General features: G+C 38.8%; 1 protein-coding gene across 1 annotated transcript in view; it reads right to left on the bottom strand.

The window, feature by feature from the left end:
• Positions 1-731: 731 nt before the first annotated feature.
• Positions 732-23,384, bottom strand: part of npm1b (nucleophosmin 1b) — a 60,463-nt gene continuing 37,810 nt past the window's right edge. The window contains exons 9-11 of the mRNA XM_057850408.1: positions 21,510-21,605; positions 21,341-21,415; positions 732-10,236 (exon numbers count right to left, since the gene is read on the bottom strand). Of these exons, the coding sequence (XP_057706391.1) occupies positions 10,183-10,236; positions 21,341-21,415; positions 21,510-21,605 (225 nt within the window). The 3' untranslated portion in view covers positions 732-10,182. The remainder of the gene's footprint in view (positions 10,237-21,340; positions 21,416-21,509; positions 21,606-23,384) is intronic.

The raw sequence follows: 23,384 nt of genomic DNA, 5'->3' as shown, positions 1-23,384 counted from the left end.
TTTAACCAATAACCAATATCCCAATATGATCCGACTCCAAAAATCCAATACCGATATCAAACTGATACCGATATATGTCGTGGACTTAATGGCTAAATGTATTGTGACGGCCCACTGGATGCTTTAATAATGATAACGCTCACCTAACAAATCTCAAGCCCGTTGCAAACTACATTACATTAACATTGTTTGTATTAACACGTAACTATGTATGGATATAATGTACACTTAAAAGTAAAGTTGTCCGATGATGACTTTTTAACCGATATCCTGATATTGTCCAACCCCAAAAATCCGATACCGCGTCTTAGGTTGGAGACATTCAATGGTCAATAAGCATAACTGCTGTGCTAAACTGTAACCAGCCCTTGTACTAAGGCATAAGGCTTTTACATTAACTTTGAACATGCATATTGGCCCCAACCCGATAATTAAAAACTGATGTTGGAATTTTCCGTTAGCATTTTAAAATGCTTTTATCGGCCGATATTATTGGCTACCCGATAATATTGGGCAACTATAGTCCCATATGAATGTTAAAAAAAATTTTAAAAAAATTGTGCATGCAATGGTTAAAAAAGGCTTGGACTTTAGTGCCATCAATTGGTGTTAGTGAAGCCTGAAGACAAGTTAACCTGACCTAGCAAAGAATTATGTCAAATTAGCAAATCCACACGACAAAATTAAATGAGTAAACAGTAGATTCATGATGAATTCAATATGGGACAAACAATAAATCAATAATAATGCATTGTTAGGGGGTTGACGTCCCTTTATTTTGGCATATGATACAGGTTAGTTAACAATAAAAGGTCTATTTTATATACTCCATTGTCATCCACCTCCAGTAGTCGTTCATGAAATGTTAAAAAAAAAGTAAGAGTCAAAGCTTTCCAGTGGATTGTCTAAAGTTGGTAGACTCCCAAATAGGTCTGATTGCAGTTCTTTTCTTTCCAATGAGAAATAATGTAAATGAGCTGACTTATTGAGTTGTAAGAAAATGCTTGGTAAATAATAAAACTACAGGTATATTAAACAAAAATAAGGGGTGGGGGGGGGGGGGGGCTAAGCTAATTTGTTCGACTTTTGTCAAATTTTTGGATGAATGACCATGCCCATCTTTGGATTTTATGTGTTATGAATTTCATATGCTCTTATGTATGCCTGGAATAAAATACATGCTTCTAGCATACATGTTCTGTTGTAAGAATACACAACAGTTGCAGCTTCATAATGGTACAGTAGTATGTTTTTTACAGCAAACTCATTTTGTTTTGTTCGGGTATGCGCTTCAAAACGTACAGTAAAATGGCCATATTAGGGAATAATAAAAGTATAAAACAACAAAAATGTTGAGCAAGAGGGACAAGGAGATTTTAATGTAAAAAAAAAAAAATCAAAAGCTGCAACACATCTTTTTCAAACACACACAAAAACCATTTCCTCAGCTGCTTAAAAACACAATCACTAATAGAAAAACACTTCATTCAATTGATAAAAGCAATGACGTCATTCAATGATTCAACTATATAGGAAAAAAATGGCCTCAAGTCAGACTTCCCCACTAAATCTAGTTAAAATTAGATAATCAGGAAGGAAGGTATACCTATTTGATGAGATGAAGTACGTAATGATTAATGGATTCACGCGAGCAGTTCAAGATGGCATCTGAGTGCCAACATTTGCCTCGTAAAAGGAACTATACAGTGCCATAAACACATAATAAGCACAGATTGAGAGCACGCTTGTAGCCGTCGAGACATTCAGAGTGCAAGCAATTAAAGCGCCTGATGTGCTTTCTGTCGAGGTGACATCATTTTTCACTCTTCTGTCATTCCGATTGAAAAAAAAACAAAAAAACTCATAATTATCGATAGCGCTGTAGTAAAAGGGGACTATCTTGCTTAATCATAGGATTTTCCCGTTAGCGGGTACATTAAAATATACGACGGCCGACTTGTAAACGAACTGCTGCGAGCCTGTGACTAATGATGTTTTTCTTTTTTTCAGGTAAACACATCTGTGCTGGTTTTATAGAGCTCATATTGATTTTGCTTGTTAAACAAGCCCAATGCGTAACGACAATCGGTATCATTATGTATTTTAGCTCGTTTATGCGATATCTCTGAAAGCTATTCCTGAGCAATTGATTATCCTGTAATGTGAGGTGTGTGTAAAGTGATTCTACTGCTTTAGTCTGTTGGGAAAACAGTTTGGGCTAAACAGTGTAAAGAGCATGATCACAGGAGACTAAAGACTGCGTTCAGACTGCAGGCATATCTGATTCCACTTGGAAACCTCTTTAAATCCGATTTTTAGGGCTGACTGTTCACACTTATTTTTAGCAAGTGTCCAAATCAGATCTCGGACCGTTCAGACTAGGCCACATTATTGACTAGGGGTCTGACAAAATATCGAAATGGTAATACAGCGTGATATTTTGCATCGATACGCTCATGTCATGAAACGAGATATCGTTTTAAGAAGGTGTCAATGTTAAAAAAATATATATTAAGGGAGCAACAAGTTGCTACCAAAATCTTCCACCATAATCGTGTCTCAGCTAACGCTATGACTGCCGTTGACGGCGCTCAACGCCCAATCACTTAAGACAGGGAAGGCCGAATGAACGAACCAGAGCATTCACGGTCACTCTTTCAGATTTTCGGGGCATTTACAGTACAGGTCACTTTCTGTTCATTTTTGGGCATTTACAGGTCACCTTCTGTTGAGTTTGAGTCACTGACTAATAAATCCCGGCTGTAATCCAAAATCAACAGGAAGTGACTCATAAAATGCCTCAAAATCAACAGGCAGTGAACCACAAGATGCCCTAAAATCAACAAGAAATGACTGAAAATCAACAGGTAATGACCCTAAATGGCCCAAAATGACTTTGTTGCCTGGCATTGGCTGCCACTGACTGCCATAGAAGTGGGAGGGGTCCGTCTGAAGAGGGAGGGGTTCATTCGCTGCCACCCTCCCGGTTCAAATGGATTGGTCTAATCGTGATAAACTTACAGCAGAAGAATGAAGATAGCTTGTTTTTCCTTCTTATCAGTTGTTTTGCAGAATTTTTGGATTGACATGTTACATAAAACACAAATTAATTTTTGTATGGATGCAGAAATGTCTATATTACACATTTTTGCCCCCCCCCCCAAAAAAAAACAAAAAAACAAAAAAACAAGCAGCTAACTGAAAATTAACTGATTATTTGAATGTAAAGTTACACCATTGTGTATGGATACAAAATCCAACATGGCGGCTATCACAAAACAAAGAACTTTTGAAGTTAACATTTTTTTGTAAATAAATGTGTAAATCCTGTAATTTCTATATGTAGATATGAACGCAAAACAGTCTAGAATCTTGGTTAAAAGCAAAACAACGGGCAGGTGTCATTCATTTTACCGAAATATTTCAGCTAAAGTTATGCTAATTTTTTCCATCCATTTCATTTTTTTCACAACGTTTCAAAGTGCATGCATGGTGCTATTTTATATAATAATTATCTTGAATCCTCGACCAAATCACTCTTGAAACACTCATGCCTGCTTGTATGCTAAAACTTTCGTCCTGTTTCCACCTAAATCCGGCATTAGAACGCAGCGTGTGTTTGAGTTGATCACAGTGACAGCTTACACGACGCTCTGCCTGGCCCGGCCCCCTACGGGAAGCGGTGGCATAATGTCCGTAGGAGCTGTATCGCCAACTGATAATGAGGTCTATGCCCTATTATTGACATAACTGACAGGTTGATGTGGCAACGAAAGCGTCATCCATCATAGTGTGACGTCACAGGCTGTCAAAGCCAATCTGACCTGTTGCGCCTGAGAAGCACGTTGTCCATATCCGTTATGAAACTACCTCCCACATGTGGTTTCAATGCGTCTTGCGTCAGATTTCAGTGCTTGGAGATTGTTAAGACTACTAAAAGGCCATCCATTTTCAATCTGGAAGGGCTAAAAATTGGATTTTGACTGCCAGTCTGAACAAAGCCTTAACCTGCCGGCAATCAACGGGGTTCCTCTTATTCCCTTTCAATGTGATACAGTCACATATCGTAGTGATGTGGCTCAGTGCTAGAGTGGTCGTTCCCCAACCCTAGGTTCATACTGCAGGTATTGCAGGTCTTAATGCAAAATTCCGATTTTTTGTCATATCTGTTTTTTGGCGTGCACGTTCAGACTGCCTTTGTCCATTGAGCCGTTCAAGTATTTCGCATTCGCACTAATTCGCTGTCCGACACGCGCTGAGCAGACTGACTTGCGTGCGCAGAAGCATCAAAACAAATGACTACACATGCTGGCTATACATCGTTTCATTGTGATCATATTTTGATTCCCAAAATGAGGATACAAATCAAATCACCGTCATTAATTATCCCCATTTAGCCTTATATTCAAAGTTTATATGGATTGATAGAACGCATGCACACACACACATAAAACTTAGGGACAGTTTACATGGCGACTCTGCGACACAAAGACGCAATGACTGAGTAGCGGAATGGCCTCGCGTGCATATGGTTTCGCCGAACACGGAAGGCGAAGACGAAAAATTCTGAGTCCTGTCTCCAAAGTGGAAGAATTCGATTGCGGTGGATTGAGGGGGGAGTCCCACGGCGCGAGACCGCACCGATAACGTCAGCACTCTTACACGTCACATTGGGCGTGCGCAGCGGTTGTACTAAACATTAAAAACAGAAAACATGGTGGAACGTTGGCTTTAATTTACTGTTTTAATAATATTTTAAAATTAAATATGTTGAATGTTTCCATTTTTGTGCCTTTTTGAACAAAAGAAAAATGCCATTGCTTTGAGTGGGCGGGCATATTTTTTTCCGGGCTGAGGAGCTAAGTGGGGTCAAAGTGCATCATTCACTGTCACCTTGTAAATCTGCACTGCCCCCTAGGGCCTGGCATGAAAACTACATCGTTTTCATGCGGAATTGCGACATTGTTCGAATGGAGACAGGCCCATATAAACGCAAATTAGAAATTTTTCGTATTCTTGGAGAATCACCATGTAAACGGCCCCTTATGTGTGTGGATCAGTTTGCCGCGACTCAGCCATGTAAGCAATACTGAAATTTTGCTTATTTGGCGCACAGAAAGAAAACCTAGCATCATCAGGCTTATCCTTTTCTTCATTTTATTTATTTATTTTTTTTTATCACTGTGGTCAAGCCCGCCTCCAACTCAAAAGCCGTGTTCAAGCTAGGCGATAACACGGCTACATCGCTGCCGTCCTGCCTGCCGCTCTCGCGCTTTGCTGACATAGTTTCTGCATGAATTCCACTTTGGTTGACTTGGCAGTTCAGACCGCCGCCACATTCTAGAAAAATGTTGCCCAGATCGGATTTAAACCACATACAAAATAGACTCAGATCAGATTTGAAATGGTCCACTTTTATGCGATCTGTCCCATTCAGACCGTGAATTTAATGCATCACTTGAATTGGAAAAACACGACAAAATTGGATTTGCGCATTGAGACCTGCAGTATGAACCTAGCCCAAGTATCCTCGGGCAAGATACTGAACCCCACATTGCTCTTGGTGCTGCGTCACCAGTAGGTGGATGGGGATGTAGTGTAAAACGTTTTGAGGGCCTTGAAGGTGGAAAGGCGCTGCAAGTATACCTCCATTTACCAAAGTCAGCAAAGATCCGATTAGACAAGTCTAAAAGAATACTCAATCTGCTCACAAACCTGTGTGGGACTGATGATGAAAAATGTTTAATCATTTCAACATTTATGAACGCGAATCTTGTGAATTTAATCAAAGTCCTAGCAAAATTAGTTTCAGTTTCATACGTACTAGGAGGGAGGGGTTGACATAAAAAAAAAATGGTAATAATACAAATTTGCATCCAATAAGTTGAGGAAAAGCATAAAAAAGAAGAGGAAAGAATTCTGATGCACGAGAACCAGGTGTGGTTCTGGAAGAACATCAAGCGGAAAAAAATGTGGGTCTGCACATAGGAAAAAGATGGAAAGATATGTAAGAGTTGCCGCAGAGTGTGTTTGTGTCTAGTTCCAATCATTCTGGAGTTGATCAATTTAATAACTGCGCAGAACCAAACTGAGACTTTGGTGCAAAACAGACCTAAAAGCACACAAACTGTACAAGCAAGTATAAAAAATCCAAAGCAACAAAAATGTCATTCACAGAAAAATGGACGAATCTTAGTTTAGGGCAGAGACATTTAAAGGCACATTCAGCAATATTTCCTATCGCGTTGTTAATTACTGCATCCGACAAGGACGTGCGCTATCGCGGAACCGCGGAGCTTCTGCAGTCAGTTTTTGCGGCAGAACGGGCGAGTAAAGTGAGATGCCAATCTCAGCAGGCACGCAATTAAACATCGCGGAGCACCTGAATGCAATAAATGTGACATCTGCAGGTGCTTTGCGTTTTATAGCTACTGTTGTAGGATTTACACCCTTTTGTGTAGACTTCAAACTCGAACCGTTTCTTTTTCTTGGAAAATGTTTCAAAAAACATGGTCACATGCATTTGCGGTAAAAAAAGAAAAAAAAAAAGAACTAGAAATAAAATGTAAGATGTACACACTGATAATACATTAATTCACAGGAGGCATTGGTATTGCATTTTGTCAAGTAGTGTTTGTTTCACTCTCAGACTTTTTAAAGGTTTATCTAGACCAGGGATGTTTAAATTCTTCTAGGAATGGCTACAGTGGGTTCAGGATTTTATTTCAACCGATAAAGAGGACACCTTTTTGCCAATCTGGTGTCCTACAAGTGTCATCAGTTAGTGCTGCTAGTTCGAGAAAGAGGAAACCTCATACATAGGTGTCAAATTTAAGCCAGAGACATGAGTGTCTTTACAATTTATAAGCAGATATGGCTAACAGTTGACTAAGGTACCAATTTGAACAGTTATTCTAAAACACATAACCATTATTTGTAGATATCTGGTATGTTATTCTGAATATCTTGCAAATTCTGGTTATTTTATAGTTTATTCTTACGGTGGCCCTGAAGTGCAAAGCCCAACAGCAGATCATAAAACACAACGGCAAAAAATATAACCAAAAAATAATAATAATTAAAAAATAAAATGCCAAATTACATAACAAAAAAATAATTTAAAAAACACAAAGGCAAATAACATAACAAAAAAACTAATTAAAAAACAAAGCGACAAATCACATAACAAAAACAATTTAGAAAAAAAATCGACAAATTAAAAAACACAACAGCAAATCAGTCACGTCCGCGTCTTTGATTCACGCTTATTTTCAAATACCACACCATACGCGCAATAATTTCCAAGTTTATCAGTACCTACCCTTGACGGTAGATTCGTCCAATCAGCGATGAGTGTACTTTTTGACTGGTACCGACCTACCACTTACGGTTCCTTAATCTAATTTCATTTTTGGATTTGTCGTTGTGTGTTTTGATTTGTTTTTTTGTTATGTGATTTACTGTTGTGCTTTTTTTTTTTTTTTTTTTTTTTTGTTATGTGATTTGGCGTTGTGTTTTTTAATGTGTTAATTTTGTTATGTGATCTGGCGTTTTGTTTTTTGATTAGTTTTTTTTAGGGCTGTCAACATTATCGCGTTAACGGGCGGTAATTAATTTTTTTAAATTAATCACGTTAAAATATTTGACGCAATTAACGCACATGCCCCGCTCAAACAGATTAAAATGACAGCAAAGTGCAATGTCCACTTGTTACTTGTGTTTTTGGGAGTTTTGTCGCCCTCTGCTGGCGCTTGGGTGCGACTGATTTTATGGGCTTCAGCACACAACCATGAACATTGTGTAATTATTGACATCAACAATGGCGGGCAACTAGTTTATTTTTTGATTGAAAATTTTACAAATTAAAACGAAAACATTAAGAGGGGTTTTAATATAAAATTTCTATAACTTGTACTAACATTTAACTTTTAAGAACTACAAGTCTTTCTATCCATGGATCGCTTTACCAGAATGTTAATAATGTCAATGGTCATCTTGTTGATTTATTGTTATAATAAACAAATACAGTACTTACGTACCGTAGGTTGAATGTATATATATCTATCATGTGTCCTATCTTTCTATTCCAACAATAATTTACAGAAAAATATGGTATATTTTATGGATGGTTTGAATTGCGATTAATTACGATTAATTAATTTTTAAGCTGTAATTAACTCGATTAAAAATTTTAATCGTTTGACAGCCCTAGTTTTTTTGTTGTTATCTGCCGTTGTGTTTTTAATTTGCCATGGTGTTTTTTGATTTGTCGTTGTGTTTCAGGGCCAACGTACTTTCTTTAAAAAAAAAAAAAAAAATGAACGAAAAAAAAAATCTTCGGTAAGTAAAATAAAAAACGAGCTTTAATTCTTAAAATATGGCATCAGAGATGTTAAAATTCTTCTGGGGAAGGTCACAATGGGTTCAGAATTTTATTTCAACTGATTAAGAGGACACCTTTTCGCCAATCTGGTGTCCTAAAAGTGTCATCAGTTAGTGGTGCTAGTTTCAGAAAGAAGAAACCTCATGCATAGGTGTCAAACTTAAACCAAAAGTTCAGAATTTCTTTACATTAGGATTAATCGTCAAGTTAGCAGGGGTTTAATTATTTGTTGGAGTTGATTTTTAAAAATTCCGTGCAGTTTGCAAGTTATTTGTTAGTTTCAGGGCTCCGTAGTGGCTAAGCTAGCGCGAGTCAATGGCACCTTCATAGCATGCCATTAAAAACGATACAAATCTACGAACAGATCCAACATTGTCAAATAATTTCAAAACACCCATGCTGCCAAAACAATGTCATACCAAACTGCCTTAATTCACTTCATTCTGCAGGACTATTTTTTTAGATGCGTAATACTACCACAGTAGAAAGGAGTGCTTCGGCCACTCGTGCTCACGCTGGATTCAAGGAAGGTGGGAAGTCAGACTCATCCTGCTCGGAGGGAACCAGTTGCGACCTTAAAACATTCCAAGCGAATGTAAACAGCAAAGATGGCTGATCGCGACAAGTTCTTTTTTATTTTGGTCATCAAAAGACATTTTGACCTCCAGCAAACCTGCCTTATCGTAATCGCTCAAATAGTGGAGACGTACTAATGATATTTTTCCAGATCAGAGGTTGGAAACTCTGGACTTCCCACCTTCCTCAAATGCAGCATCAGTCTGCTGAGTTAACTGACGGCCGGCAACATGGCGAAATGTGCATTTAGAGGCTGTGGAAACAGACAGAAGAAATGGGCAAAGGAAGATTTCCTCAAATACCCTATGAAGAACAAGGAACAATATAAACTGGTTACCTGCTGCTGGTTACGACATAAAATCAGCGGTGAAAAAACCCGATTTGATATCACTCCGCCCTGCTCCGCTGCAGAGCTTCTGGATCACAAATGTTGCTGTTTATACTGCAATTATTGATATGTAATGGTATGTTTTAATAACTTTATCCTGAAAACAAAGCCAACACTATTGATTGAATGATTTTCATGTGTGCATACGTTGTTTTTTATTGGCATGCTGAGATGGTCAAATTGACTCGCGCTAGCTTAGCCACTCCAGAGCCCTGAAACTAACAAACTACACAGACGTTGTTGAACTTAACTCCACCGACTAATTAAACCCTCGCTAACTTGAAGAACTTCCCCTTTAAGTGACAGTCATGAGTGTGTTTACAATTTAAAAGAAGATATGGGTAACTGTTGACTAAAGTACCAATTTGAACAGTTATTCTAAAACACAAAGCCATTATTTGTAGATATCTGGTATGATACTCTGAGTATCTTGGGATTTCTGGTGATTTTACAGATCTTCTCTAAGTAAAATAAAAAACTTTAAAAATATTATGATCACATATTGAATGTACGTGCTCCAAGTGTAAAACGAACAGGTGTCACTGACGTGTGTTTACCGTAGTTATTTTAATGCGGAAAGTGGCAGGTCTGAACTGGCTGGGCCGTCACTTCGCTCCGCTATAGGTGGTGCAGACTGACAAGACGGCAGCTTCCGCATAGAGCAAAACCACTCTCCCGCTAAATGTTTCCCGAGTGAAATAATGTTGTCACGCGTCCGAGTCAGATGCTATTAGCGATGCGTACGTGGAAAAGAAGTAGGAAATCTTGCCGACTGTGCCCGTAAATCACCCGACGGATGCAAAAACGGACAAAGGCGTTCAAAGTCAGAGGGCGTCTACTTCTGCTCCATCTTCAGCGTCTTCACAAAACCCCACAGGTCCTTGACCACCTGTGGTAGAAATGGGAGAAGGGTAGAAACAGAGAAAGACAAGTGTGAGGGACGTGACTCATTTTTCCTAAAATGTTTCTGTGCGTTTCGGTGGCTGGACTTGAGATTGGGGCTGTCGGGGAGCAACGTGGGTTTGGGTGGGGGCAGTAGTTACATACCAGAGTATATGAGTAGGTGCTTCAGGTCTGACAAATCTCAGCCTGGGCTGATGAAACCAAAGCATTTACACAGATGTTTCTCTACACAGTGGAATCAAGAGTTCTCCCCACCCCATTGCCATCACAACGAGCCAAGCCCACGTTTCTCTTATAAGCGTTTTCACTAGAGGTGTAACTATGTATCGATATGGCCAGATATCGTGAACCCACCAAGAATCGATATATCATTTAAAACTTGTGACTGGAAAACAATTTTTTAAAATGTCACTGTTTTTAATAAAGGAACCAACAGGTTTCTGTCAACTAGTGTTGTTCTTGGCAGCCCTTTTAATTTTCGTCATAGACTTCCCTATCAGTTGACGAAACAGCTCATACAGACATTGCGCCACGGCTTCCCATAGGGGGGCGAGTCAGGCAGAGTGTCGTGAGTAGGCACACGCCGGTTACCGGTTTCACGGTTTCCCGTTTTGTGAAAACGTCGCGGTTTCAAAACCACTAAAATTTTCTGTCAGACCGTAGTACGGTATTCGCTATTTTTCATGTGTCAAAAATGCAGCCAGAAGTGGCTTGGCGCGGCAGCGCTCACCCCCTCCCGTTTGTTGCTGTGTGTGAAAGTGACGCTATCAGCTAGACGGCCAGTGAACCCAAAAACAAATACTCCAAACATAAGGCGTACTTTTCTTCAATTTATTAAGCTCTCAAATCGTGGTAAGTGGAATATGTAAATGGCGTGTGGGTCTGTGAATTTGCGGGCACTTCCGTTTTTGCATTTATTTTGAAAGGCACCGCGCACAACCCCATGCTCCCGTCTTTTTCTTAATGAGGAAATCTAGCACACCTGTCTGTAAACCTGTCCACACGCTGCACTGTCTGAGAAGCAGCGCAGCCACATCGTAGGTGAGTCCACAAATAAATCGCAAGAGTTATTATTACTGCGGGAATTTATGTTTATATTCGTTTGGCTTGTATTTGTTTGTGTAAAGACTGTAGTGTGGAGAGGTTATATTGGTCCGATTGAAGATAGCGCACTTGGAAAGCAGATGGAGGTAGGAGAAATGGAAATGTTTATTGTTGGTTTTGTGAATTGTATTTTAATGCCACACCGTTGTTACGTTTCTGAAATTTTGTAGTTTTCACGGTGTCAACTAAAGAACAAAAAATGACTGAAAATAAAGTTAAAGAACACCCGTCGAAGCCCTCTGCGTGTCGCATCATTCTGAGCGGTCAGCTACAGAATATACAAAATGAATACATTTAAAACGTTGTACAATTGTATTTTTCCATGTGTGAGTAGCTTCAACAGATTAGCACCATGAAAAAGTTCGCCAAAAACAAAACACACATTTTCCTTTCAAATTCAATATACAAACCTACTAAAAGCTTACAAAGACGAATGTTAGCCTAGGCTTAGCTGGGAGAGTAACTTCGTCGAGTGTTACAGCAGCAGAGTGAGAAAACAAGCTCGATTCGCTTGAATGAAGGGGAAAAGGGGATAGCATCAAAGATCGCTAATTGCGAAAGATGCTCTTGCCCTAAGCACAATATCCACGTTCGCTGGATCAAGGAGAGGTCTCACTCCCAATGTTTTTTTTTGTTTGTTTGTTTAGATGAAACCTTTCCACAACAATATTTACACTTTAAACTAACTTATACATTTTTAACTAACTTATTAACTTATGAATTCTTTATGTTTTTTAACACATAGGCATGACATCATGTAGACTAGAGCTGACACAGTGGCTGAAAATGGCGAAACTTCACTTGTGCTTTTCCACCCTCAAAAAAAGTCATGCAGTAGAATTTTTAAAAAATCAGAAGTGTTTTTACTTTTTTATAGAAATGATTTTGTTCTTGCTATAATCTTGAGCAACTTGAGCTGTGGCTATAGTCTATAAGTTATATTTATTTTAATTTTATTTAAAATATATATATATTTTTTAATTGATAATTTATTTTAACAATATATTCATGTTCCAATTTGCAACTATGTTCTGGAAAAAAAAAAAAAGCTGTTCAATGGAAAAAAAATATTTTTTTAACCCATACATCTCAAAATAACACATTTTGGAGCTATAATTGCTATACCGTGATACCGTGAAACCGCGGTATTTTTGCCCACGGTTATCGTACTGTCAAAATCTCATACCGGCACATGCCTAGTCGTGAGAGCTTTCTCTGCGATAAACTCAAGCACACGCTTAGGCATGCGCCGGTATGATACTCAGACGGTATGATAACCTTAAGCCAAAATATCACTGTTTCACGGTATCACAGTATTGCAATTACAGGTATAAAATGTGTTACTTTAAGATATCTGGGGAAAAAAAAAAAAAAAATTCAATTGAAAAGATTTTTTATTTTTCAAAACATATTAGCAAATTGGAACATAAGTATAAGTTAAAATAAATTTTAAAAAATGTTCTAAATAAAATTAAAATAAATGCAGTCCTTTAGCCTAAATCCACAGTCACAGCTCAACATTATTACCATCATAACAAAAATAATTGAATTATTTTCCATAAAAAGCACGTGTGTATGACTCCTACCATGTTTACATTATACACACACTCTATTTCTCAACACAGACAGCTGGCAGAGAGAAAAAAAAACCTGCATGTTTTACCACCGCTAGACACACTAAACACGCTCGAGTTAACTCCCGTAGCTGGTGGGAAACGTTCATGACAGTGTTTACTAACCATTAATTCTGTATAAATGCGAAATCGTATTGGAGGTATTGCCTCCTCGGCAGCCACCCTCCACAAACATGTTTTAAATGTCGGTTGGCCCTCCTCCTCTAACCCGCGGCCGTCTGTAACTTTTCTGTAGCCGAAGTCTTCCCATACCAGCAATTTCGTTTTCTTCGATGGGGGAAAAAAAGTTCAGGAGTTTCACCTCCTCCAGCCAACGTGTAAAACAGGTGACTCACTGACACGAGCAAAAACCGGTGAAGGAGGGTTGAGCCCTCCAGCTGCAAGCGAGGGATTTCTCCATGCATTTTTGGGACATAAAAAATAGCTAATACCTTAAGGACGGTATGATGGAAAGTTTTTCCGGTTTTGAAACCATGACGTTTTCATACCATGGTATACCTTGTAACTGGTAATCGGCACATGTCTACACATGCTGCGTTCCAACGCCGGTTTTAGGTGGAAACAGGACAAAAGTTTTAGTGCATACAAGCAGGCAGGAGTGCCTCGAGAGTAATTTGGTCGAGGATTAGAATTAATTATTATATAAAATAGCACCATGCATGCACTTTGAAACATGAAAAAAAATGAATGAAAAAAATAGCATAACTTTAGCTTGAAATAATTTAGGTAAAATGAATGACAACTGCCCAGTTTTTTGCGTTCAAATCTATAAAAATTTACGGGATTTACGCATTTATTTACATTAATTTTTAACTTTAAAAGCTACCTCTTTGTTTTGTGATGGCTGCCATGTTGAATTTAGTATCCATACATAATGGCGTAACTTTACATTTTTACAACTTTACATTGAAATAATCAGGTAATTTTCTGCCAACTGCTCGTTTTTTGGCAAAAAAAAGATGAGGGCCAGATAGCTGGCAAAAAGTGCTAAATACAGCCTAAATAAGTTGCTATTGTATAAAGAAAAATGCAAAATTTTCTTTTGTTGAGTAAAATTAAAATGATTCTGCATGCTTTTTTCAAGTATTACATTTCTGATGTGAAAATTGAGTGATTTATTAGCTGTTGAAAACATGTCAAAAAAAAAAAAAAAAAAAGTCGATATTTTGGGCAAAAACTTTTTATGATATGTTAAATATTGATACCGATAATATAGGTGGTTATCTATGCATTTGGTGATTTTTGTGCATCTAGCGTAAAAAAGAATTTTAAGGGTTTAGGGTTAGGGTTTTTAAGTTTTGTTATGCTTATATAAAAATAATTAATCGGGATTTTATTAGGGAACGACTTTGAATTTTTTTTTAATTTCGGTGCTCAAGAAGACTTATCCATGCCTAATGGAGGTGACTGTTTTGGTTTTAGGTCGCTAGCGGCTTTGGTTTCTAAAATAGGCCCCCTACGGAGCGTCCTCGCGCCCTGTTTCCCGTTAATTGATAGTGAGGTCTATGTTTTCCTCTTAGTCTTTTGGACGATAAAATGTGACTCTTCAATGTGCATTTCTTGGCTGGTGCGACTTATACTCAGGTGCGACTTATAGTCCGAAAACTATAGTAATTGTATCTTAGATTGCTTTCCTGACCAATGTATCCATAATTTTTGTATCGCCATTTCACGAACCTCTCATATCACAAATCGTATCCAAGAGTTTCCCACCACTAGTTTTAGCCTGCTCTCTACACTGACCAACCAACATCTCAGCATCTCTCTCCGTGGCCCCAATTTGGCAAACGCCATTCATTGCATGTTGCTTCGTGTCAGGTGAAACTTGTTGATGGGATGTTTGAGGGAGCGTGGAAAAGGTCTCAAAAATAGTGCTTTATTTGGCACAAGAACAACAACGATGGAACTAAGCAATTTTAAGAGCATAAATTATAAATTTCCCAACAGTCCAGAATACACTACTACTATCTGACACTCTGCATAAGTCCTCTAAAGCCTGTACGAGTGATTAATTCGCACAATATGATATAAAAGGCTCGGGGTTGTTCTTTTGCCACTAAAATGACAAGAAAGCAGTCAAAAAAGATTTAGTTTCTGCATTGAGCTGGTCAAAGGCCTTGAATGTGAATGTGAGACTGGTACCATCCACATACCAGCAGTCCCTTCATTAAGGCTACAAAAGACACATACTCCACTAAATCACTGGGAAAGAGGCAGGTGTACTCCCATTCCGCCTCAACATGGACCAGGCCCACTGACACAAAATGGACATAATTCAAAAAGAACACGGCGTCCTGGAGAGACGTGTGTGCGTTTGTGTGAGTGTGTGGGGCCGACTGGGGAGCATAATGTATGTCAACCGTGCGAAGAACAATGGCGCATTCCTGTGAATCCATCATGGCGAAGAGCTCTTAAGGTTTAAAATGAAGCGAAAGGGCTCTTGACCCGGCAACTGCCAAGAGCCCGAAATGAGCGGCCAGCAACAAATGTTAGTGCGACAAGAACTTGATTGTCGAATAAGCCCAGAGTCACACAATTCATACAATCTGGAAGAATACGGCTTCCCACCACTGTTATGCAGGATGTAACACAAGACTGCGGCATATATCGTGAGATTTTAGCTCAGTGAGCTTCGAAAACGGGGGTTCTCCATATTTTTGGGTGCAAGGGTCACGGTGACCTCACAATCCTAATTGCAGTAATTTCGGACTAACGCCACGACTTTCTCCCAATTTAGAGCTCTGCAATTTATAATCCAGTGCCACTAATTTATGGATGTTTACAGGCTAACAAGCTTCCTGATTTTGGGTGTAAATATCATTTAATACAATGTGGACACCTGTGGCTTATAGTCCAGTGCGGTTTCTACATGAACAAATTCGGTTTTCTATTTATACCTTTGCCCACCCATTGATGGCAATAGATGTCTAATTCATTTAAATCAGGTGGACTGGCTGTGAATGCTGATGTTTCAGTGCCTTGGATGTCGGTCGCCTCTCGAAGTCAAAATGGATTGGACGTCTAGCACCGTCAGTGGCAGCCAACATTTACGCATACCATCTTTAAAGCCTCGTCACGCTGTGATCACGTCACCCACGTTCCACTTAGAGGAGTTCCAAAAAAATCCATTATTACATGCATCGCGATTCGACGCGTGACGATTCGATTACGATTCATAAAGGTTCAAAAACGATGATTTTCCCTAAAAACTTTATGACAGATGCTCGTAGCGCAACGAAATTCAAGACACGTCTGCCGCCCGGACACCTTTAACGGATGCACGCACAGCGTTATGATGGATGCTGCCGGTTACTGAGAGAGAGATTTACTCCCTTTTAAAAGACTGGAAAATAAATTTGTGTATGAGACAGGCAGGGGTCGCGCTTTTGTGCGCAAGTTATTTCTAGAGCGAGAGGGGAAGAGAGATAATTCGTTGCTCCTTGTCTTTCAGATGTCGAGCAGTAGTTTCAAGTCATTTCAATTGAAAAATGTCCTGAGTGTGTTGCTAAGACCCGTGTGCGTCTATAAGAGGTGAATACACGAAACCTCTTGTATTGTTTAGCCTTTATTGTTGTTGTTTTTGAGATGTTAATAGTTAGCGCTGAGCGCTAAGCTAATTAGTTAATTCGCTAACCTGTATTTCACGTGTAAAATCATGATGAAGTACAGCGGTAACACTACAAACACGCGAAATAGTACAGAACTCTAAAAACAAAATATATTGGTTAAAAGAAGTCTTATTTCTAAAGACACTTTGTTTCCAGAAAATGTGGAATTAATTCCACCTGTGTAAATTTTATTGTATTGTTGAGGTCCCAGTTGAAGCCTGGGACCATGTCAATTGGGACCTTGTGCTTTGGTCAGATGAGACCAAGATTGAGCTTTTTGGAACCAAACACTCTAAGTGGGTCTGGCGTGCCATGAAAGATGCGCATGCTGAAAAGCACCTCATACCCACTGTGAAGTATGGGGGTGGGTCAGTGATGCTGTGGGGCTGTTTCGCTTTCAAAGGCCCCGGGAACCTTGTTAGGGTGCTTGGCATCATGAATGCTTTGATATACCAGGAAATTTTAAATCAAAATCTGCTGACCTCTGCCCGAAAGCTGAAGATGGGTCGTCAATGGGTCTTTCAGCAAGACAATGACCCTAAACATATGGCCAAATCTACATAGAAATGGTTCACCAGACACAAAATCAAGCTCCTCCCATGGCCATTTCTGTCCCCAGACCTTGTTTTGTTGGCAAGAGGGGGTTGTACAAAGTATTAACACCAGGGGTGCTAATAATTGTGACACACATTATTTGATGTCAAATAATTTTTTCTTTGTGTGGGATTTTTCCCCACTGAATAAATGCACTTGTATTGAAGGTTGGATTTTTCTCTTTTTTCCATTAAGGTCCCATATTATTTGAATGAAAAAAAAAATATATTAGAAGCTAAAAAACACATCTTAATCAGGGGTGCCAATAATTATGGAGGGCACTGTAAATAATGAACATAATTTTTTTTTGGCACACCCCTAGTTCCACTGGTTGGTCTAATTTTGAATTGCCGAAGTTGAGGTCCACGCCTGTTTTTGCTTGAAGACAATCGGCCAAATAAAACGGGAGATAATCATTTGAGTTTTATTGCTTTATTGCCCTCATAAATAAACATCAAAACGCTGCAAGGACCATGTTTATGTCCATACTTCCATCATTTCTTGTCCTTTTTCAACACCGAAAGCGCCACGAAAAACTACATATTCCAGGAGCCACCGTGAGGTCACGAAGGACGGGCGTAATGTTAACATTTTTAATAATTTGCTGAGCAAGGCACCACCTAAGGAGAGGAAGGCGAGGTAGCAAGGAACGGCCGGATTGAGCGAGCGACTTTGAAACCTGCGGAATGAATCGAAAACTAGCGCAAGCTATTTATTTATTTCATCAACTCGAGGAAGAGGATGGGCCAGATTTGTCGTTGTTTTCTTTGCGAGCGAGAAGAGTGACAGGCCGACAGCAGTGTGCAAATGGCGGAAGAGTGGGCTGTGTGACGTGGGATTCGTGTCTTGTTTAAGGGGAAACTGAGTGGCATTACTAAAAAAAAATGAACTAGTTTATTGTCAATATTTTTAAAAAGACTTTTTCAATGTTATATTAGATTTTTTTTTTTCATTATCAATCTTTTCAAATTGTATGTAGATGTGTATGTTCGAGAAGCTTCCTTGTATGTATATACTTTTGATAAGGTGATGGGTGCAATACCTAACCTCACAAAGCGATATCTTCCAAACCGTTATTGTGTTTGATGATATAGACAGTATATACATTTTTTTCACTATTTTAGACTCTTTTCTACAATATATAACCTGTTTTGACTTTAGTATGTAGAAAGAACAAATACGCTGATGCCCATACCTGTTGTTTCTGTTGAATTATCAAATATAAAACTATTCAGTCTCATTTTTTCCGTTGAATGTTTATCCTAACAAGTTGACTAAATATTATCAAGCTTCAAAATGTTTCGTTGAGCATGTTTGGTTGTCAATGGGACACCAATATTACAAATTTTGACCAAAAAATTGGGGATTTTTTTTTTTTTTTTGTCTTTTTGGGTCCAAAACGTTGATTATAATTGGTCAGTGAAGAAAACAACAGTTTGGACATGAAGGTTATAGTGTCCTGAAAAAAGGACCCAACCAGGCCATTGTGAATTTTTTTTCTTTTAAATATAAAGGCAACATCAAAGGCATGCAAATTCCAACAAAATAGGCTCAGGTGTTAAAGGGTTAAACACTATACTCTTAAACCAGTTCAACCCAAGTATCGCATTACGTAAATATTTTTTCAAATCCAGTGGTACCTTGACTTACGAAATGAATTGGTTCTCAAAGTAGTCTCGTAAACTGAAAATTCTGTTCTGCCCTAATCTGTTCCAACCTCCCCAAACATCCAACATAACTCTTTTGTAAAGCATAAAAATGCATTAAAACAGGTTAAAAATACATGTTACAATTTGATTATTGCACACTAAACATAAAATGAGGGTTGTGCATATTGTAAAAAACAAAGAATAGAGTAAAGCTGTCGTAACACCGCATGGCCCAAGGGACGAATGAAGAGGATGCTGGGATACACACACACATACACAGACAGTAGAGGTCCCTCTAAGCCAATTGGATGGCAGGTAGATGCTTGCGTGGCACGGCCAGACTGTTCTCCCTGTATTTTTTTAAACACTGGGAGAACATTCAGCTCCGCACTGGCCTCTCGAGCCCCCACGAAAATAGTAATGCAATCAGATTTGTTTATTTGCATGACGTGTTCTTAATGAGCAACGTCACTATTGCGCGTCGGAAGTCGTCTCAAAACAGCACAGATGGCGAACAGGAGAGCAGAGAATATGTTCTGATCTGCAGTAAATTCTGTTTTAAATGATCAAGTCACTAAAACCAACAGTCTGTCTCGCGCGAGCCATGTTGAATGAACCTCTCCGTTCTAATCTTAAGTTTATTTCCTCGAACTAGAATTTATTGTCGCTTTACCAACAGCACGTCCGCCCGTCGCTGATTGGTCCACTCCGGTGTCTGTTTGCTGTGGCTTGCTCCGCCCTGGAAATTTGACGCGTGGAACGGTCACCAGACTCACCAGTCTGGAGTTCCAGGCAAGGTAAATGCTAGGCAATAGCCAATGGCAGAGCAACTATAAGTATGTTACGTTCAGTAAACTCTGGGAGCTGCGAATACTGTATTTTTGCCTTTTGTATCCTGAAATTTCTTTGGTAAGAGTAGGCCTGTCGCGATAACAAATTTTAGTGGGCGATAAATTATCTCATAAATTATTGCGATATGCAATATTATTGCACCCCCCCCAATTTTTTTTTTTTTTTTTAGCGTTTATTTATTTATTTATTATCATCATCATCGGTATCATTGACAGTTGCAAGATGTGATATGAGCAACCCGAAAAAACCGAAGAAAAGACAAGGGCTGACGAGAGAAGCATATGCTTATCAAGTCCCGCCCCCTTTTAACTGATTTACAATAACACAGTGAGAATACAGTATATATTAATAGATCAAGTACACCCATTTAAACGCAATAAATGTTTACTTTTAAATTAAAAAATACCTTTTAAGAAATCACAACTAAAAACAATAGACCATGCCTCTTTCAAGTAAAAGACAACAGTATTAATACCGCACAGAAACACATAATAAATGTCTTTTTTCAAGAAAAAAATTAAATTGCACTTAATAACTGAAGCATTTAGGCACATAGGTATAAAGCTGCAGTAACAGTAATTGCACTTAACAACAACAGAGAAAAATAGACTAAGTAGCAGTAACAAAAATGTGGCTCCCAAAAGTATCAAATATCATCTAGCAGAGGTAAAACGGTCTCATTTCTTCAGCAATGTAGCGGACTTCACTGTCCGTGAGGGAACGCTATTTTGCGCAGTGTCGTTTGTATTTCTCACATCAAGCGAATACCTCTAATTGCCAATTAACGTGAGGAGGCTCCGCTTGTTGTGATGCAGTTTTCTTACTAAGCAGTGAAAACTGGAGAGGATGATAGTGTTTCAAATGAGCGTGTAGATTTATTCTGTTGACCATCTTTGTTGAAACAACCTCCAGAAACATTTTGCAGACTGGTTCGTCCTCTTCCTCATTCCACTCGCTCATTGCTGTGCGACGACAGTGCACTCGGCCCTGCCTCCATCCATTAAATGACGGTCACTCAAACTTAAATGTGTAAAACGAACATACCCAGAAGTCAATAAAACAGAGTGGCACAAGGAAGCTGAACTTTAAACAGCGCTGTCAAGCACGTCTGCTACACATCTGCCGCAAGCGCGTGCATCACACGCGACAAACACACGCGCGCGCATGTGCACGCGAGGCGATAAATCGCAGCAGGAAAATTATCGTCTTCATTTTTATATATCGCGCGATAAATGGAATTATTGCATATTGCGACAGGCTTAGGTAAGAGGCAATATTTTCCCGTTTAGGCGTTTCGTAACTTGAAAATTCCGGTTCGTAAGTAGCGGTACCACTGATGCAGACATAATACGGTAAAAACATCTTTACATTTCTGATTAAATGGCGGGTATTTTCAAAGTTAAAAAAAAAAAAAAAAAAAATGGAACAACGCGTACCATTTCAGGCTCAAACCTTTACACAATCGTAGGAAGAGGCCGGTAAACAACTCTCATGGTTAAATAGCAATCACAAGAACACATGGTGTGGGGCTTAAAAAAAAATTTTTTTTTTCAAAATAGGAGCACTCTCAGTTGGCTCCGGGATCTGAGCCCATGTGCAGTCAGTACATTTATCACCCAAAAATACATCAATGTGTGACAGTTACTTACTTGTTTGTCTGCAATTTTAAAGGAACTCTTGACATAGTTCTCAAACTTCTGCTCCGTCTTGGGCATCGGCTTCCCCTAATGCGAAAAGACAGTAAATCATGAAGTTGGCCGTACAGCAGACACTCAATTAGGAGCGGCAATGTGTGAAGAAGAGAATGGTGGACTGTACCTCTTTAGCTGATGCCGACAACTTGCTCTTTATCTCAGCCAAAGACAGAGATTTAGACGGGCCGGTCTGGGCTTTGTCTTTTCCTGGAACAGGTGTCTGGAAAAATATATTGTCCAGATAAGACAGGCTGATTGGGATGTCAAATGGAGATTTACACAACTAGAGATTCAAAAGATTACATATTAGAGCAATATTTCTTCCTTAATTCTGTACCATTCAAATGCCATATGATGTGCTTATGGAGTATAAAATAGAGGATTTTCTAAGTGAATTGAGTGGTGATGGATTGATATTATGAGCATCACAGAACAGCTTGAGCTTCAGCCCCAATCATGACCTATTTTGTCTGGCCTGTGTTTATAGCCTTGGCAAGAGTAAGCAGCTGGACGGAGATAAAAGCATGACAAGGGACGACAAAATGTACCCTAATTACAACATATTTTGATTTTCAATACATCAGGTACAAATTACTTGCGAGCAGGAGAGGGCGAACCCTGTCGTTCCAGTTGTTAAATTTTCCATCGATGGCAAATCCAATGAAATGAAAGATTTGTGCCAAAGAGCAACTTACATGTCTAAGAATGTCCATTTAGAAATAAAGTTTAAAAAAAAAAGACTTTCTGTTCAATATCGGCAAACTTTGGTCATCTCATTGGCAAGTTGTACTCAACCAAACATGAGATAAATTATAACTCAAGAGCATAGAATTGATGCAGTGTTTTCTCGCCCTTTTGTATCCAAAACCTCTGCTTGTTTCTCTAAGTGATAGACATGATCATAAACTGGTGCTGCCAGGCTTTATTTAACTCTTTTAGAGACAGTGGACAGCTATTCAAAAGTTGACATTTCAAGGAAACCTTGGTCTTAAAGACACTAATAAGCCACAATTGTTTACTTTTCATAAAATATGTTATTCAGGGGTGAAACTGGGCCAGAACGGTCAGGAACGCAGTTTCGATATAAGATTCAGGGCCAGAATGCTGTTCCGGTACACAGTGCTTTCCAAAAATATGACGGCAACTGTCAAACGCTATGTAAAAAAAAAAAAAAAAAGAATGCTAAGCTGCCACACATGCATTTCATCTCCAAGAAGAAAACAATTTACCAACATCAGATTTACACAAGTGTTAACAACAAGCATAATAAAGTGCTTGTGTAACATAATCGGTTTCCACCAATATTTATTTTTTATTTTATTTCGCGGACGGCATGGAGGTTTCCCCAGCTGCTGCAGTTATCCGGGTCTGACGACGATGAGTCATGTCAATATGCGAATGCACGCAGCAAAGCAAAACGCCTGGACTCATTTATCCGTTCAATTGGCTGACATACTGACATGTCATCAGCAGAGATAGTTAGCTCGGATTGGTTGAAATGTGCATGTTTCCTGGAACAGCAAAAAAAAAAAAAAAAAAAAAAAGTTGTTGAATTGATGTGACAAAAAAAGGGCAATGCAACATAAAATGGATCAAAACTTTAAGAGCAACGAAAGAGTTGAGGAGGCTTATTTATCATATTTAGTTTTATTTGCTCTGATGGGGAGGTTCAGAACATCTTAGCTGTCAATGTGCACTTTGGACTTATTTTTGTTCATTTATGTTAGGCTACTTATTCATTTCCTTATGATTTAAAAGTGCACGATCTTGAAAATACATTCCATTACACTCTGCGTAATATAAGTCATTTGTGCCTATTTTTCTTAATGTATGTTACTTATATCTTTATTATTAAAAAATAAAAATAAAAAAAGCAAGTGTTTACATTAATTTCAATTTTAATACACATGTTGTTAAGTAGTTAAAATTGAGATTCGGCATTTAGTACGTGAGGAAATGAGGGAAAATACAAATTAGGAGATGAAGGTCGGGGTTATTG

This window comes from Corythoichthys intestinalis, chromosome 11 (genome assembly GCF_030265065.1).
Source record: "Corythoichthys intestinalis isolate RoL2023-P3 chromosome 11, ASM3026506v1, whole genome shotgun sequence".
In the NCBI taxonomy this organism is placed as follows: domain Eukaryota; kingdom Metazoa; phylum Chordata; class Actinopteri; order Syngnathiformes; family Syngnathidae; genus Corythoichthys; species Corythoichthys intestinalis.
Note: the sequence above shows the minus strand (reverse complement) of the source record. Positions and strands in the feature narration are given on the sequence as shown.